General features: G+C 36.9%; 1 protein-coding gene across 2 annotated transcripts in view; it reads left to right on the top strand.

The window, feature by feature from the left end:
- LOC123674024 (SNF-related serine/threonine-protein kinase) overlaps window positions 1-16,774 on the top strand; it is a 71,023-nt gene that overhangs the window by 38,735 nt on the left and 15,514 nt on the right. For both annotated transcript variants that reach the window (XM_045608833.1, XM_045608834.1), the window contains exon 3: window positions 10,683-10,925. In XM_045608833.1, the coding sequence (XP_045464789.1) occupies window positions 10,689-10,925 (237 nt within the window). In that variant the 5' untranslated portion in view covers window positions 10,683-10,688. The remainder of the gene's footprint in view (window positions 1-10,682; window positions 10,926-16,774) is intronic.

The raw sequence follows: 16,774 nt of genomic DNA, 5'->3' as shown, positions 1-16,774 counted from the left end.
CTTGTTGGTTTCTACGCTGTCTTTCAGAGCAAATCGAGGCGATTAGTATTTATTGTGATTTACAAAGAATGAGAAAATCGGGTTTTGCGTAGTTTTTTTTATATTCTGTTAGAAGGTTGTTTGATTCCGACGATGCTCTCAGTACCTGGGACCGTATTCTCGACAAGTGATCTTTCAAAACGTATACGTTCTTTCAGTGCTCTGAAAGATCACTTGTCGAGAATACGGTCCCTGTACAATTCAACAATTCCTGAATGTTGTTGATGTGTGTATCTTTTCATGATTAAATGGTATAAACAAATGACAGGAAATGTCAAAAAATGATGCTCAGTGTTGCCATTCATTCCCAATGGGTAAACGCTTTGTTTTAAGGAAAAATTGTTTTCATTTCCTGTATTACTAAAAATCCTTAACTCACAAATATGTATATTTCAGCATAGTAGATTAAATCGATTAATATTATAATCCCAAATTTTCAAAAAGGAAATAGGCCTTGTTCTCTAGAAATGTCTAATTTCTTATTATGTATTCAATGTCCAATATCATTATCAATGGACAACAAATAATGTTTTCGGGATTGATTAGTTTTTCAGGAAATAATCTAGCCTAAATTATCTTCTAAGGTTGACGAATTCGGGGTTTTATGAACTATTTACCATGCATAACCATGATGAAAGCATTTTAATAATTTGATCCCTCAAATTTATAGGTCTTGTTGATATAACGTATGTAACAATAAACGTATTGTAACTAAGTATGAGATATATCGCTTTACAATTCTACATACCTACATGGTCTGATAGACGAACCGGTAAACAAGTTGCGAATTGCGCCTTTAAAGTTTAAATTCATTAACATAACTGTAAAAAATGAATGTACACATGTATACTTGTCCTTTATGAATTATTACACAATTCATTCCGTTATCATGAAACTTTGGTGAGCTGTTGGATAGACCCCTACTAAGGTTTCGAGTATAGTAGAATACCAGAATGAAAACTTCTCGAATAGTCATTTGTAGAAATCTTAAACCGGCTCCTTCGCCATTTTGTGATACTTATTACTTGCCGAACATTTCGAAACCTTTCCCATATGGAAATGAACGAGTTTCGATAAAAAAGACACAATGTCAATTGCATGTTACTATAACAAGTTTTTTGCACGACCCATAAGCCATTTTACTTACTCAAAAGCAGGAGTGACGTATCTTTATATCTAAAGATGTCTAAAATACTGGTGTATTCACTGATTAGATTTTTGTTTAAGATAATTTTTGCGATTGGCTCGGCATGGGTTCTTTTTCTCTCACTTCCTTTAGGTGGCGCTATACAAAGAATTAAACAATCAACAGCATCATTTTAAAATGTTCATATGTTCTGTCAAAAGTAGTGTATTGTTGATTTAACCTCAAAACGATATTGACAGAAAGACGTCATATAAAACAATGCGGAAATCAAGTGAAAAGGAACCAATACCATTAAAATCCAAGAAGGCTGGTCCCTTTGAAAGTTGCCACTTCAATCTTAAGTTTTTTCAAGAGTAAGTGAGCACACCAGTATTTTTGACATCTTTGGTCAAAGTATAGAGCAAGTTCAGTAAATATAAACATGTCCAAACTAGATCTCAAATGACTTATCAAAGTCAAAGTGTCAACTTATGATGATCCGACTCATAGAATAGAACTTGCTCTGCATTTAGTTCTCTGAAAAAGTTAGCTTCGTTAAAAAGCCAAGAAAATAATTGGTTTTATTCTACACTGTGTCTGTAAAGTATGGAACAAATTCATTTTCATCTGAACAGACCATTTTAAGAAATAATCTTGAAACACGTTGATTTTAATTCACCGTATTTTAAAATAATAATCTAATATACAGGGTGAATTTCTTTCGAGTAATGACGTCACCGTCATTTTTTTTAAATGGAACACCTCCATTTTGTCTCAATTTTCCAATTACTCTAGCTGAGCTGATTCCAAAAATGTATCACATGTTGATTCCACTTGGTAGAGGGTGGACAAAAATTCAATAGTTTTGTGTGAGCTCATAAAGTAACGCGTAACATTCTTTATTAGTTAAATTAACAATATTATCAAAAATACTTATTGTTTTGAATGTAACACCTTGTAGTTTGTTACATTTTTAGATTAATAAAAATGAGCTGTTTGGTATTTGTGGTAAAGCAGACAGAATATGAAAGAAATTATTTCTTATTTCTATACATTTTTATTAATCTAAAATTGTAACAAACTACAGGGTGCTACATTCAAACCAATTGCCGCTAGACAATAAGTATTTTTGATAATATTGTTAATTTAACTAATAAAGAATGTTACGCGTTACGAGAATCAACATGTGATACATTTTTGGTATCAGCTCAGCTAGAGTAATTGGAAAATTGGGACAAAATGGGTTGTTCCATTTAAAAAAATTGACGGTGACGTCATTACTCGAAAGTAATTCACCCTGTATATTAGATTATTATTTTGAATTACGGTAAATTAAAATGAAAAATCGACGTGTTTCAGGATTATTTTTTAAAATGGTCTGTTTAGCTAAAAATGAATTTGTTCCATACTTAACGGACACAGTGTATAAGGCCCTGGAAAAGACTCAGTCGATATGACCGAGAATGTCAAATTATAAACGGAGAAAAAAGAAATTATTTCTAAATAAGTTGTAAATTGGTCCCCGGCCGATGACCCAACCTTAAGGCTAACACTCTGTATAATCAGAACTGGCAATTCGCGTTTCCATAATCGCTCACTAATAACCAATTTAATCAACAAACATGAACCCATCGCTTCCTGCAAACGATATCCAGGAATACCGAACGAAATACACAATCGGCATTAAATTGATTGCGGCAGACCGAATTCACAGGACCCGCTCGTTGGTTATTCAATCAATCGCGTTTTCTTTATTTCCCCATCGGAATCTAATCGATTCGCGTTGTTGTTAATACGTTTAATTGACGAGGTGTCTGAACCAGGACGGCGTAATTTGAATTCTGTCACCGAGAAAATTAAGCGACTCACGCTTGTGCGGGAATGAGGCTCGGAAGCAGATTTGATCGAATAAGACGCAGATTATGAGACCGATTATACGCAAGAATTACGTCGTTTTCAATATTCCACCCTTCAGATTTTAGTAGGTGTTGATTTGTTTTGATAGGTGTTGATTTGTTTTGATATATCCGAGTTTCGAGGTATTTCAGAAAACCCAGAAACCCTTACGCTGTGTCCTACGTGAGCGAATTATTGCGAGCGATTAGAGCGACGCGACCAAACGCGATATATCAAACCTTGGAATATAATAGCGCTGTCCTACGTGCAGTCGTATCGGTCGTAAAACCGTTTCGCGCTCTGTCGGCGATCAAATTATTTGATATTTCCAAGCGGCATTCGCGCGAACTTCAGTAGTTCTTGTTGATGCAGGCACGTTTACTTCGACCGCTCTACAATGAATGATTTAAACGAAGTTTTAGTACTGGCTATTAGAAATTCCAGTATACTCTGGGACAAGACTGATAAAATATATCATAATCGACTGTTGGTGGTTAGAGAATGGAGTAGAATTGCCGATGAACTGGGGGAAACAAGTGAGATTGACAAATTAACTATAGTATTATATACACTGAGAGAAGTGTTTATTTGATATTATCGAAAATGCATTATAGTTAATGAATCATTTATTGGATCTATGGTCAAACAAATATTAGTTTCATGGAAATAAATAATTTATTTGAAATCCCACCAATAATCATCATTTATTATTCCACTTCATTTATTTACGCATAACCTATATTACTAATGCTGAAGAAATATCCATTTGAAGGAAATAAATATAGTTGAGGTTAATATACCATTGAGTAATAATAAATAAACCTTCTTTATATGTAATATGTAGGTATCCATGCAGATTGAAAAAAAAAAATTTCAATTCAGTAATGGTTTACGTATTTCTTAGATTTTTTTTTGGTTGTTTCTATATAGTCAAATGTTGTAGAAAGCAATCTACAATAACTGTGGAATAAATTTGGAGAAGTCCTTAATTGTTTATATAAGTGGTGAAACTCTACAAAATTCATTCGTTCCAAAAAAATTTAATTTGTTGGATTTCTCTTTCTTCCCAATTTTCTGCGTCTTACAATTAGCATTTTTAAAGCCACATTTTCACATATGAATAATTTACGTTTTCTTGACCACCTCATTATAACTGTTTCTCTACAAGCGTATGACAACGGACTGATCTTCCGCAATGCACAATCCCAACCCAACCATATTTATGTCGCGTCGTGTCGCGTTTGTAGATTTCAACGTAGGACAAAAAAAGTCGCGCTGCTCACATCGCTCGCGTAGTACATAAAATTGGCGTCGCTCGCGTCGTAACATTAGTCGCTCACGTAGGACATAGGGTTAGTTTTGGATGAAAGTTTGTAGTATCGCGTTTTCGTGGGGATTATTAAAACACTGATGGACGACAAACGAGAACTTTATTGTGCCACAGGATACTTGAACACTCTACTAACTCAACTGGTCATCACCTCGTAACTTACTCCCCTCAACCCTTATTTTTCCAGTTTTATGCCAGGGTTACAAACATAGAATCATATTGTACAGGGTGGGCAAATAAGCGAGGTAAGCGGCTATATCTCAGGATCCACTCATCGTAGAGACTTGCGGTAAAAAATTTTACCACTAAAATGTACAAGAGAACACACTGGAAATTGTTTTGAAGTTTATACCTCTACCGCTAGGGGGCGTAATAGCTATCGTCGAGTAGAAAAATGAATTTTACTTGAAAATGTTTGATATGAAGTTGAAGAAAAAATATCATCACTGTAATCCTTGGAAAGTTCTCTATCTTTTTGAATTGACACTTTCGATTTTACGACATCAAATAAGGGTAGGTGAAAGGGAGAAATCTGACTGATTGAAACGCCTGTAACTTCAGTTTGGCTCAACATTTTCGAGCAAATTAGATCTCGTCTGAACGATTACCTATATCTTGTTTATTGAGGACAAAATATACTCATGATAAAGGTGCTGTTTCATCAAGACAATGCGCCGAGTAACAAATCAATTAAAACAACGGCAAAATTGTATGAAGTAGGCTTCAAATGGCTTCTGCATCCACCGTATTCGCCAGATCTGGTCCCCAGCGACCTTTTCCTGTTCTCAGACCTCAAAAGAATGCTCGCTGGAAAAAAATTTAGCGCCAATGAAGAAGTTATCGCTGAAACTGAGGCCTATTTCAAAGCGAAAAACAAATCGTACAACAAAAATGGTATTGAAAAGTTGGAAGATCGCTATAATCGCTGTATCGCCCTCGAAGGCAACTATGTTGAATAATAAAATTGAATTTTGTCGAAAAAATGTGTCTTACTATGGTAGAACGGGGACTTTTCAATTGGCCTGTTATCATTATAAACAATGGAAGAAAAAATTATATGTTCAACTCGGCAGCAAAGTAGATTGACTATTAATTATTTTTTTAATATCAAAATTAAACCTCTTATTGGGAAACCTTTTATATGATTTATCCAAACCGGATTCAAGAGATAATAAACCGTTGTATAAAGTTTACGGTGTTTCTAAGAAAATTATCGTGCTTATAATCAACCGCAATATTCATCTAAAACGCGTATTTTGCATCGGAAAGTACAATCGACCGAAAACTCCAGAATCACAGACATTAAGGCATAATGATAGCGACATGTTTTCCCTGGAACAAGCGCACAAAAAGAAAATAGTACGCCCAATCCATCCGTAAGGTCTGGAGGAAGTCTATAATTTCATGTGCATTTCTTCATCGCGCTACCGTACCGTTGCTTGGCATAAGAAAATAAGGCCGATTTGAGCCCAATGTTTGGAAACACGCCTGGAAAACGGAACGAGAAGCGAAGACGGACGACTTGGTGGAAAATCGATTTGTTCTTGTTTTGGGAAAAAGGAACTGAATAGGGTTTTGTGCTCGGGGAGTTGGGGGATTCTGTTCGATACAGAAAACGTGTCTTCGATAAGTTCGCATGTTAGTGAAGCATTCTCTGATGGTCGCGGGGAAAATCTTGCGTTTGCCTGCCTGCTGATGATTACGGAAAAACTTTTCAGAAATGATTTTCTGGGGGCGTTGAAAAAAATCAATCTACCTCTAGGAATAGTCTCAGTTCGTGTATTAAGAAGGGAAAATTGAAAAAAAGCAGCTTTATCGCCTTTCGGGACTCCCAGAACTGGGATAAGAAGTTTCATTTTGGATATCCCGCTATCTGAGCGGCTGTAATTTTTTTTTTTTTGACATTTTCCGAATACAAACTACGCACTTACTAGAAACTTCCATGACCTTTTTGGTAATTAGTATTGTACTGCCTTTTCTGCTTTTTCGAGAATTTCACATTTCCAGATATATAGTAAATTTTGTGTTAATAGCACATAGGCGTACAATTTTGCTTCAGCCTTTTTTTCCGAAATTCAAGGCTTTATTGTGAAAAACTGGTTGTAGGTACATTTATGATGATTTGAAGTATTGTCCATAGCTGGCCACTACTTTCTCCCATCTTTCGGGCAGCGTACGAATCCCACGTTGAAAAAACTGGTCATCTTTTGAAGAGATCCACGATTCGATCCAATTTTTTACTTCTTCATGATACCGGAAGTGCTGGTCAGCCAGACCGTGTGCCATTGATCGAAACAAGTGATAGTCCGAGGGAGCAACGTCTGGAGAATAATGTGGGTGGGGTTAGACTTCCCATTTCAAAGTTTCTAAGTATGTCTTGACCACATTCGCAACATGGGGTCGAGCATTGTCAAGCTGTAAAATTAATTTATCTCTTCTTCTATTGCGGCCGTTTGTCTTTCAATGCTCGGCTCAAACGCATTATTTGCGTTCAATAACGATTGCCTGTGATTGTTTCAGTCAGTTTTAACAACTCATAATACACTACGCCGAGCTGATCTCACCTAATACTGAGCATGCCCTTGGAACCTTCGACGTGGAAGCATGGTCAGGATATCTCCACGATATTCTGCGCTTGGGATTATTGTATTGAACACATTTTCCATCTTTAGTCACAATACGATTTAGAAATGCCTTCCGTCTTTGTCTTACAAGCAGCTGTTCTAAAGCAAATAAACGCCGTTCGACATATCTCGGCTTCAACTCATACGGCACCCAATTTCCTTGTTTCTGAATCGTTCTCATGACTTTCAGGCGTTTTGAAATTGCTTGTTGCGTCACTCCCAATGATCCTGCCAATTCTTGTTGCGTTTGACACTAGTCTTGATCAAGTAATGCCTCCAATTCTGCATCTTCAAAAACCTTCTCTCTTCCACCGAAATGCTGGTCTTCGACGTCAAAATCATGGTTCTTAAAGCTTTGAAACCAATCTTGGCACGTTCTTTTACTAATAGCTGCCTCACCAAAGGTATCTGAGAGCATTCAATGAGCCTCAGCCGCAGATTTCTTCATATTAAACCAGAAAATTAAAACCTCTCGTAAATGACGAGAATTTGGCTCGTAAGCTGACAAGTTTAATCGAGAATAACTTTATGATGCAGACACAAATCGACTAATATTTCGATGGCGTTATGTTAACAAATACCTCAGCTTATTCTATGATACCTACGATCTTTTTATTTCGACTACCGCTACAGCCATCTATTACAAAATGGCTGAAGCAAAGTTGTATACCTAATATATTCTAGTCTTTATTTATTACCTATATTATATATAGTATTTGGTAGATGCCAACAGCAAGAACTTGTGAATATGCTCTTGGTGTAGAAGATTAAACGTTAGTTCTTTTGGTAAATGTACCAGATTTAAAAACAAAAAACGCGTCTTCATAATAATTGTTGGAGAAGAGGAAATGAACAGTTTGAAGCTGATGAAAGAATACAGGTCTCCACCCCCAAGGGATTTTCCAGGAAAAAGTATTTTCCTCGTCGGTAATCTAGGCCGTTGGACTAACTATACAATGAGTTGGAAAAAACACATTTGGCAAAATCCAAAATAAAATTTATTCAATATAAATATAAAATTATTTTCGCTCTCTACATTATACCCAAGGGCATAATATACTCAGTAATGACATGGGTAACAAAATAGCACACTGGTATGAGAAAAAATATAAAAGCTCCGCGTTGTGTGATATCCATCAATTATAATAATTAAAACGAAACCCGCATTTGAATGTGGCATATATAAGGTGTGTGAATAAGTCTTTCCCGTTTTTTTTTAAATTTTGAGCCTTTATTGTGAAAAAATGGTTACAAATGAATTATTGAAAGTATTGGCCATCGCTAGCTACAACTTTTCCCCATCTTTCTGGCAACATACGAATCCCGTTGCGAAAAAATTCGACCGGTTTGGCCTCTATCCAGTCATCCACCCATTTTTTGGCTTCCTCGTAGGAATGGAAGTGCTGGTCAGCCAGGCCATGCGTCATCGATCTGAAGAGATGGTAATCAGACGGAGCAATGTCTGGACTATACGGCGGGTGGGGTAGGACTTCCCATTTGAGCGTTTCTAAGTATGTTTTCACCGGCTGTGCAACATGTGGGCGAGCATTGTCATGTTGCAAAATAACTTTGTCGTGCCTGTCGGAGTATTGTGGCCGTTTTTCTCGCAGTGCGCGGCTCAAACGCATCAATTGTCGTCGATAGACCTCGCCTGTGATCCTTTCATTCGGTTTCAGAAGCTCATAGTAAACCACACCTAGCTGGTCCCACCATATACAGAGCATGAGCTTGGCGCCATGAATATTTGGCTTGGCCGTCGATGATGATGCATGGCCGGGTAGTCCCCATGATTTTCTTCGCTTCGGATTATCGTAACGGATCCACTTTTCATCGCCAGTCACGATACGATGCAGAAAACCCTTTCTTTTATGTCGCTGAAGCAGCTGTTCGCAAGTGAAAAAACGCCGTTCGACGTCTCTCAGCTTCAGTTCGTACGGCACCCAATTTCCTTGCTTTTGGATCATTCTCATGGCTTTCAAACGCTTGGAAATGGTTGTTCGGTCAACTCCGAATGCTTCAGCAAGTTCTTCTTGCGTTTGACACGAATCTTCATCAAGCAAAGTCGCCAATTCTTGATCTTCAAAGATTTGCGGCCGCCCGGAACGCTCCTTGTCTTCCACGTCGAAACCATCCGCGAACACTTGAATCATCGACACAACCTTCTCCATAAGCTTCCTGAAGCAACCGATGCGCCTCGGCAGCAGATTTCTTCAAATTGAACCAATAAAGTGAAACTTCCCGCAAATGACGTCGACTCGGCTCAAATTTCGACATTTTCACGATTTCAAAAATTTATGATGCGAAAAAATTTCAACTAATGTGTTAGTGTGGAATTGTTGACAGATGAATAAGCTTTGATTATGACATATGTAACCATTAAATACTCGCACAGTATTGGTGGCGCCATCTCTTACAAAAAACGGGAAAGACTTATTCACACACCTGATATCACTAATTGACTGAATGACGGTTATCGATTTTTCTCGTTAGGAACGTACAGTATTATGTTTATTCCCTCTTTTTCCCGACTGAACCCTCTGGAGCGGGATTCAATCTCATAACGCTTCCGGGTGAAACGTATTGAAAAACGTATTTGCCTTCGTGATAAAATGATTAAAATTTAAGGAGTCGATCTGATGTAATTAATTTTGTGATTGCAGCGTCCTATTTCTATCGTATCGGCGGGTTTGACAGGATCTGATCGGAATTGAGGTGCAGGTATTGATTAAGAGCGGGATTCTATTCGAAAAAAAAAATTATTTTATTGATGACATTTTTGGGCGCTAGTTGCCTGAACAAATCTCTATATCATAACCATAGAAAATTCAAGAAGTGTATCGAAAAAAGTGTTTTTGAATGCTCGTTAATTCATGCATCAATTGCGCCCTTGAAAACCACATATAATTGTTTGATATTGAAGTTCCGAATATACCAGCCAACTTCACTGATAGGATATCGAATCTGAACTCAGATCTTCTTTTTGTTTGAGCAGCGGGTACAGTCTCCCGTGTAATTGCTTTGCCTTTTTTCTGTTTTCTTCTATCTGTTTGTTAAAGTTCATTTTTTCATCTAGTAATACCCTCAGATATTTTTCTTCCTTTTTCCATTCAAACGTTTGTTTTTCTATTTTGACGTTTCCAGCTTTCTCTTTCTTTACTGATGTCCGTCCGAAGTTGCAACTGTTTTCGATGTATTCACTTTGAATCTCCATTTCTTGAAGTATTCCATCAGTTAATCTAGGTCTATCTGTAACTGCCTAGTATTTGTTTTCCTCATTTTACTGTGATAGTAAATGGCAGTGTCATCTGCAAACAGGGCTGCCTTGCATCTATTCATTTTTGGTATGTCTGCTCTGTATATGTTGAACAGCAGCGGTCCTATCACCGATCCTTGGGGAACTCCGGCTTCAATTTCTCTGATCGTCGACCTGGTACTATCGATATTCACTCTAAATTTTCTATTTTCCAGGTATGATTGTATTAATCTCGTAAATTTGATTGGAAATCACATCAACTTCATTTTGTATATAAGACCATGATGCCATATTTTATCAAATTCATTTTCTATATCCAAGAATATTGCACCAGTATCTGTAGAGAGGTTCATTTGCTCCTCAAATCTGAGGTGGAATTAATGTTTCAAATCTAAATACAATTTTTTTTTCTAGGCAGGCATGCACCATCGGAGTCTGCGCATAGGAGGTCTGGGAACCCTAGAACCTGGAGCACTACGCACCAGGCCATACGATGGTAAAATAGCCGGTCTGTATGATCTCGAAGAGACCCTTGGCAGCGGCCATTTTGCCGTCGTCAAATTGGCCAGACATGTCTTCACCGGCGAAAAGGTTGCTGTTAAAGTGATAGACAAAAGTAAACTGGATGAGATTTCCAAGGCACACTTGTTCCAAGAGGTAAGCTAGAATGATTTATCCTATCATGAAGATTTTCGATTTTACTGATAAATATTATATTTTGCTAGTTTGGTGACTGATCTAGGAGATGCCTATAGGTTAAGAAAGCATTTTTTCGAGAGATGGCAAAGTCTTGGAATCTTTGCAATATTTTAGTTTGTTTCTTTGAAGAACATTATTCCAGATAAATTACAGAATTCTGCAGTTAGGTTGGAATTTATTTTTTTATTTCTGCTAATGGCTTAATTCTGTCAATTTATTTTATTTTTCAAAATTGCAAAGTGCATTCTGCTGTTAGGCCATCATCAGATACCTGTAAGTGAGCAATGGCAAAGTTGAAACATTTGGAAAAGGCCAAAGTTTATGTTACTCACTCGTTACTGTCAGATGTACATGGAAGTCCTCTCGAATAAAATCGTCAGAACATTGCACAAACAATTGTCCAAACAATCACCAACTATATTTATGGAATTTTTCTTCTTAAAATTTACCAAGGAATCTCTCTTTCTCCTTTGTACCTCCAATTAAGGAACACCGGCATTCAATGAAATACAACGAATAAATAGTAATAACTCTCGCGTGTAATAACAGTCAGAAAATTATTATTCGAAATAATCACTAAATAATCCCATTTTACGATAAGCCAAAAATGCATCAATTAAGCCCCGTAAAAAATCCCACAAATCAATTTTCGAAACGGAACAATGAATTAATAAATCTCTGCTTCGCAATTAATGATAATTGCGTCATGCGAAACAAAAAGCATTCGAGTAGAATGTTTCACAATGAAATGGTCGAACGTAATCGGCTACGATCTTTGTATTTGTACTCAGAGTAATGAACATAGGTAGAGGGAGCATACGTCATTTTCAGTAAGCAAATTTTGTACCCAACATGAACTATCAAATTTGACATGAAGCGCGCGGAAATGAAAACATATCAGTGATACGATATTTCACTCAATTCGCGAGTTTCTCCACAAAGAACGCACTTCTTATGTCCCATAGTGAATCAACGTTTCATATTAACTCAAAATATATTGAGATGAATACCTAAATAACGGGTGTTTTTTTCGAGGTATATAACTTTAAGTTGGCATTACTGTTCAAGATGGCGACCGATTTAACAGCTGTAAAGTGATTTATTCTCAGTTTGGTTCGGCAATTCATCATGAATAGACTCACGCCTGAACAACGCTTGCAAATATTGCAATTTTATTTCGAAAATAATGGTTCTGTGCGGAATACGTATCGCGAACTACGTCCATTTTATTTTGTTTAGCGATGAAGCGAACTTCTGGTTGAATGGTTACATCAACAAACAAAACTGCCGCATTTGGAATGAAGCTAATCCTCAAGTGTATGTCGAAACACCGTTACATCCAGAAAAACTGACTATTTGGTGCGCTTTATGGGCTGGTGGAATCATTGGTCCGTACTTCTTCAAAAACGATGATTGCCAGAACGTTACAGTCAATGGTGATCGGTATAGAGCCATGATTACTAACTTTTTTATTCCTGAATTGAACAACCATGATGTCCAGGAGCTGTGGTTCCAACAAGACGGCGCAACATGTCACACAGCTCGTGCCACAATCGATTTATTGAAAGACACGTTTGGTGACCGCCTAATTTCACGTTTTGGACCTGTGACTTGGCCTGCAAGATCTTGTGATTTAACAACGCTAGACTACTTTGTAAAGTCATTGGTATATGCGGATATGTCACAAACCCTTGACCATTCGGAAGACAACATTCGCCGTGTTATTGCCGATATACGGCCACAAATGTTGGAAAAAGTCATCGAAAATTGGACGTCCAGATTGGACTACATCCGAGCCAGCCGTGGCGAACATATGCCAGAAATCATATTTAAAATGTAATGCCACAAGATTATCTTGCGGATAAATAATCCATCATTGTTTTATTGCAATTTAAAGTTCTATAGCTCTAAAAAAACACCCTTTATATCAGAAATTCAGAAAACAAACTTCAAGCGCCCCAAATGACGTGAAACAACTGATGACACTAGGAGAGCAATAGTTGCCAAACCTTGGATTTCAGCAGATAGATACAGAAAATAATAAATATTCTGCATACTATAAATTCAACAATTAGGAAAAATATCGAATTCCAAATATTCAAATTTGCATATTAATTCTGAAATCACTCAAATAAATATATTTCATTTAAAATAATATACATTCATAACGATATAGTAAAATTGTGGATTTGAAAATATATCACAATCCGAAAAAGTAATCTAACCATGTTGGGGACATGTAAAAATTGCGTATACTCCGTCTATCTATGTTTATTACTCTACAATTGTATTTGTACTACAAATTAGCAGAAATCGCACTAGTCCGATCCTGCCATTTATGTTTACACGGAGCAGGAAACTGAGTTGACGGCAAGGTCGTTCGTCGGCGTCGATTTCGTAACGATAATTATCCTCATGGAGTCTATGTGTATTTTGCAATTTTTAAAACCGCCACTTAGGAGGACCACGTGAGCGCAGTGGCGGTAATTAAATGATAATTGTGTTATTGGTGACGTTAAAATAGATCTTTCGCGATGGATTGTTGATGGGGAATTGGCTTGGATGATAGTATATGGGAATCGATAAAATAGTATACGGCTGCGTTCGAAATTTTCTTTCCTGATAATTCCAAAATAACTGATTCGATCAAAATATTATAATTTCAGGCGTGAAAAATTTTACATAACGAGCAACGAATCTGGATATCATCGCAATAAAATAGGAAACTAATCTAACTAGGTACTGCTCTATACCGCAATATAAATAAAAAATAGTAATGGACCTTGAATGGAACCCTGCGGTACTCCTTGAGTTTTTTGAGTTATTGAATGATATCGAAATAGGTAGTGAAAAATTGCACTGTTCGAATGGACTATGTAATTCGCAGCCACAGCTGACATATGCCAGAAGCTCGGAAATCATAGTAAAAAAATAAATGCTATGAAATTATCTATCAGATTATAAAAATTAAAGATTCAATCCAACAATATCATATTTCCTATAGATATTAATCCAATTATACAGTGATCAAAACATAAGTGAAATCATAAAAAGCTTTCATACAGTGTTATACAGACAGATAACGTCAAATAGATAAAATGGTGTTGGTCGACTCGCATTTTGACATGTCAGGGGGATAAGTTCGGTTGAATTCAATGCTTGACTGTAGCGTCAAAAATAAGCACGCGCCATCTGGCTCAGAAATAGATACGTAGAGGGTCTAGTGTGAAATGGGGTCAAGAGAGGACAACACCGTGTGGCTCAAATCAAAACGGAATAAAAGAAGAACAGAAGAGAAATTACCGATTTTATATTGTACATAGACGTACAACTTTGCTTCCGCCGTTTTTTTTCTCAGAAATTCGAGTCTTTATTGTGAAAAACTGATTATACATTTATGATTCGAAGTATTGTCCTTAGCTGGCCACTACTTTCTCCCATCTTTCGGGTAGCGTACGAATCCCGCATTGGAAAAACTGGCCATTTTTTGAAGCGATCCACCAATCGATCCAATTTTTTACTTTTTCATAAGACCGGAAGTGCTGGTCAGCAAGCAGCTGTTCACAAGCAAACAAACATATCTCGGCTTCAACTCGTACAGCACCCAATTTCCTTGTTTCTGAATCACTTCCATGACTTTCAGACGTTACTGCCAATTCTTGTTGCGTTTGACACGAGTCTTGATCGAGTAATTTCTTCCAATTCAGCATCTTCGAGAACCTTCCGTCCTCCACTGGACTTCGACGTCAAAATCACAGTTCTTGAAGCGTTGGAACCACTCTCGGCACTTTCTTTCACTAATAGCGGCCTCACCATAGGTATTTGAGAGCATTTGATGAGCCTAGCTTACTTACTACTTACGAGAATATCTTTATGATGCAGACACAAATCGACTAATATTTCGATGGCGTTATGTTTACAAATACCTAAGCTTATTGTTTGACATCAACGATCTATTTATTTCGACTACCACTTACTGCTACAGCCATCTACTGCAAGACGACAGAAGTTGTACATCTTATAGTATTTGAATGTTTTCAATATGCTAATAAAAAAAAAATATTAGCAACTTTTTGTTGCCAAAATGCCAATGTTGATGATTCAGTATCCCTTAAAGGCACTGATGTATTTTAAAAATATTGGTTAAAACATTACAAAATAGGCAAAACTCTGATTTTGTGAAAATGTATGAAAATACTCCTAAAGTACAACCTTTCGATGAAAGTTGGAACTATTGTAATATTCCTAACGCTACTGATCTTTCAATCATTCTGGTAACACCGCAACATCATTTTTGTCGTTCCTCCTCTGGGCAAATATTGACAGATCACGAGAATATCACTTGGCGGTGTTCCCTCTTAACATGTACACGCAGCATTCCTATAAACTGAAAGATCCAGTGCGACGCATCGAAATGTCATAGGTTCTGGCGCATTCGGCCATATCGGCACGAGTCATTCCACCCCCCCGAATATCATCCGGTCGGAGGGGTATCCATTTTGATCCGTGATTAAAATTTTCTACTACGGACCGGAAAAGCGAGGCCCACTTCGACGTTCTCCTAATCAGTAATCCGCATGAGTTTCCCAGATTGAACCTTTCTTTCCGGATGGATTTCAATCTTGCCCGACGTTTCTTGGCCTCAGTTTCAACTTTGTAATCAACTGAAGTAATCCTCAGATCGATATGGCTCAGATTTCCGGGTGCCGTCAAACACGAAATCCAGTTCTGGAAATCTTGGAAGTGGATCTTATTGGGGTTTTTATTTCTCGCGTTTAACACCTAATTTCAATTAGACTGAGAGCTGTCGATATTTAGATTTTTTTTTAAAGTTGCGTTTTCGTGGAAAATGAGGGATATACATGGTAGATTTGATGTCTTTTGAAAATGCGAATGGTCGTGAAAATGTCCAAGAATCGTATATTTCATTTTTAAATATAAAAATTAGGTTTCAATTTTGATTCCAACCAAGGTAGGGAAAGCGTTGTGATCAATTTTTCGATGAAAATCCATTTGAGATCGACGATCTGACTTGATTTCGAGTCAAGCTGAAGTCAAGCAGTAGTTTTTCCATCTCAAGTCAAGTATTTATTCATCAAGTACTTGAATCATATCAAGCTATTTGTTTTTCAGCAGTTTCATTGTGCAGTGTCACATCAATAAAAGTATGATTAAATAAGAAGGAACCTTGCAAAAAACACTTTTATTTATTAAACTTATTGTATGAAAAAACCGAAAATATCAACTTTTTTGAAATACAACATAAATTAAATCGCTATAAATCATAACAAAATGAAAATAATAAAACGATAAAGTTTCTTAATAGATATCGAGAAACCTCCAAGCTTTGTTTGATTTCATAATTTTCCATTCAGGATCTAATACACATGTGGTATCTTATAGATTTGTCGCCTAACCTATTGCGGGTTTTGGTAACTGTAAGAGCAGCTATGGAAAATTGTCTTTCAACAGGAGCTGAAGATGCTGGCGTTGATAAAAAAAACCTTGGCCATTTTGGCCAAGTTTGGAAAGATATTTTTGAAACTACCAAAATCTACCAATAGATTTCATAGAAATGTATAAAAGTCATACTGGCGAGTGCTTCAGTCTCTCGGCGCTCGAGGAATCCCCTCATTTAGTTTAAGCGCTCACGAGATTGGAAATATATGCCGATCGACTCTTGCATATCAAACTCAAGTAATATCAAATAGTATGTAATTTTTCACGAGCTTGATTTTCAAGTCAAGTAGTAGGCTTGATGAATCCCTCATTTCGATATTTAGATTATTCATTTTAGATTCAGATAT

Source organism: Harmonia axyridis, chromosome 2 (genome assembly GCF_914767665.1).
Source record: "Harmonia axyridis chromosome 2, icHarAxyr1.1, whole genome shotgun sequence".
In the NCBI taxonomy this organism is placed as follows: domain Eukaryota; kingdom Metazoa; phylum Arthropoda; class Insecta; order Coleoptera; family Coccinellidae; genus Harmonia; species Harmonia axyridis.
Note: the sequence above shows the minus strand (reverse complement) of the source record. Positions and strands in the feature narration are given on the sequence as shown.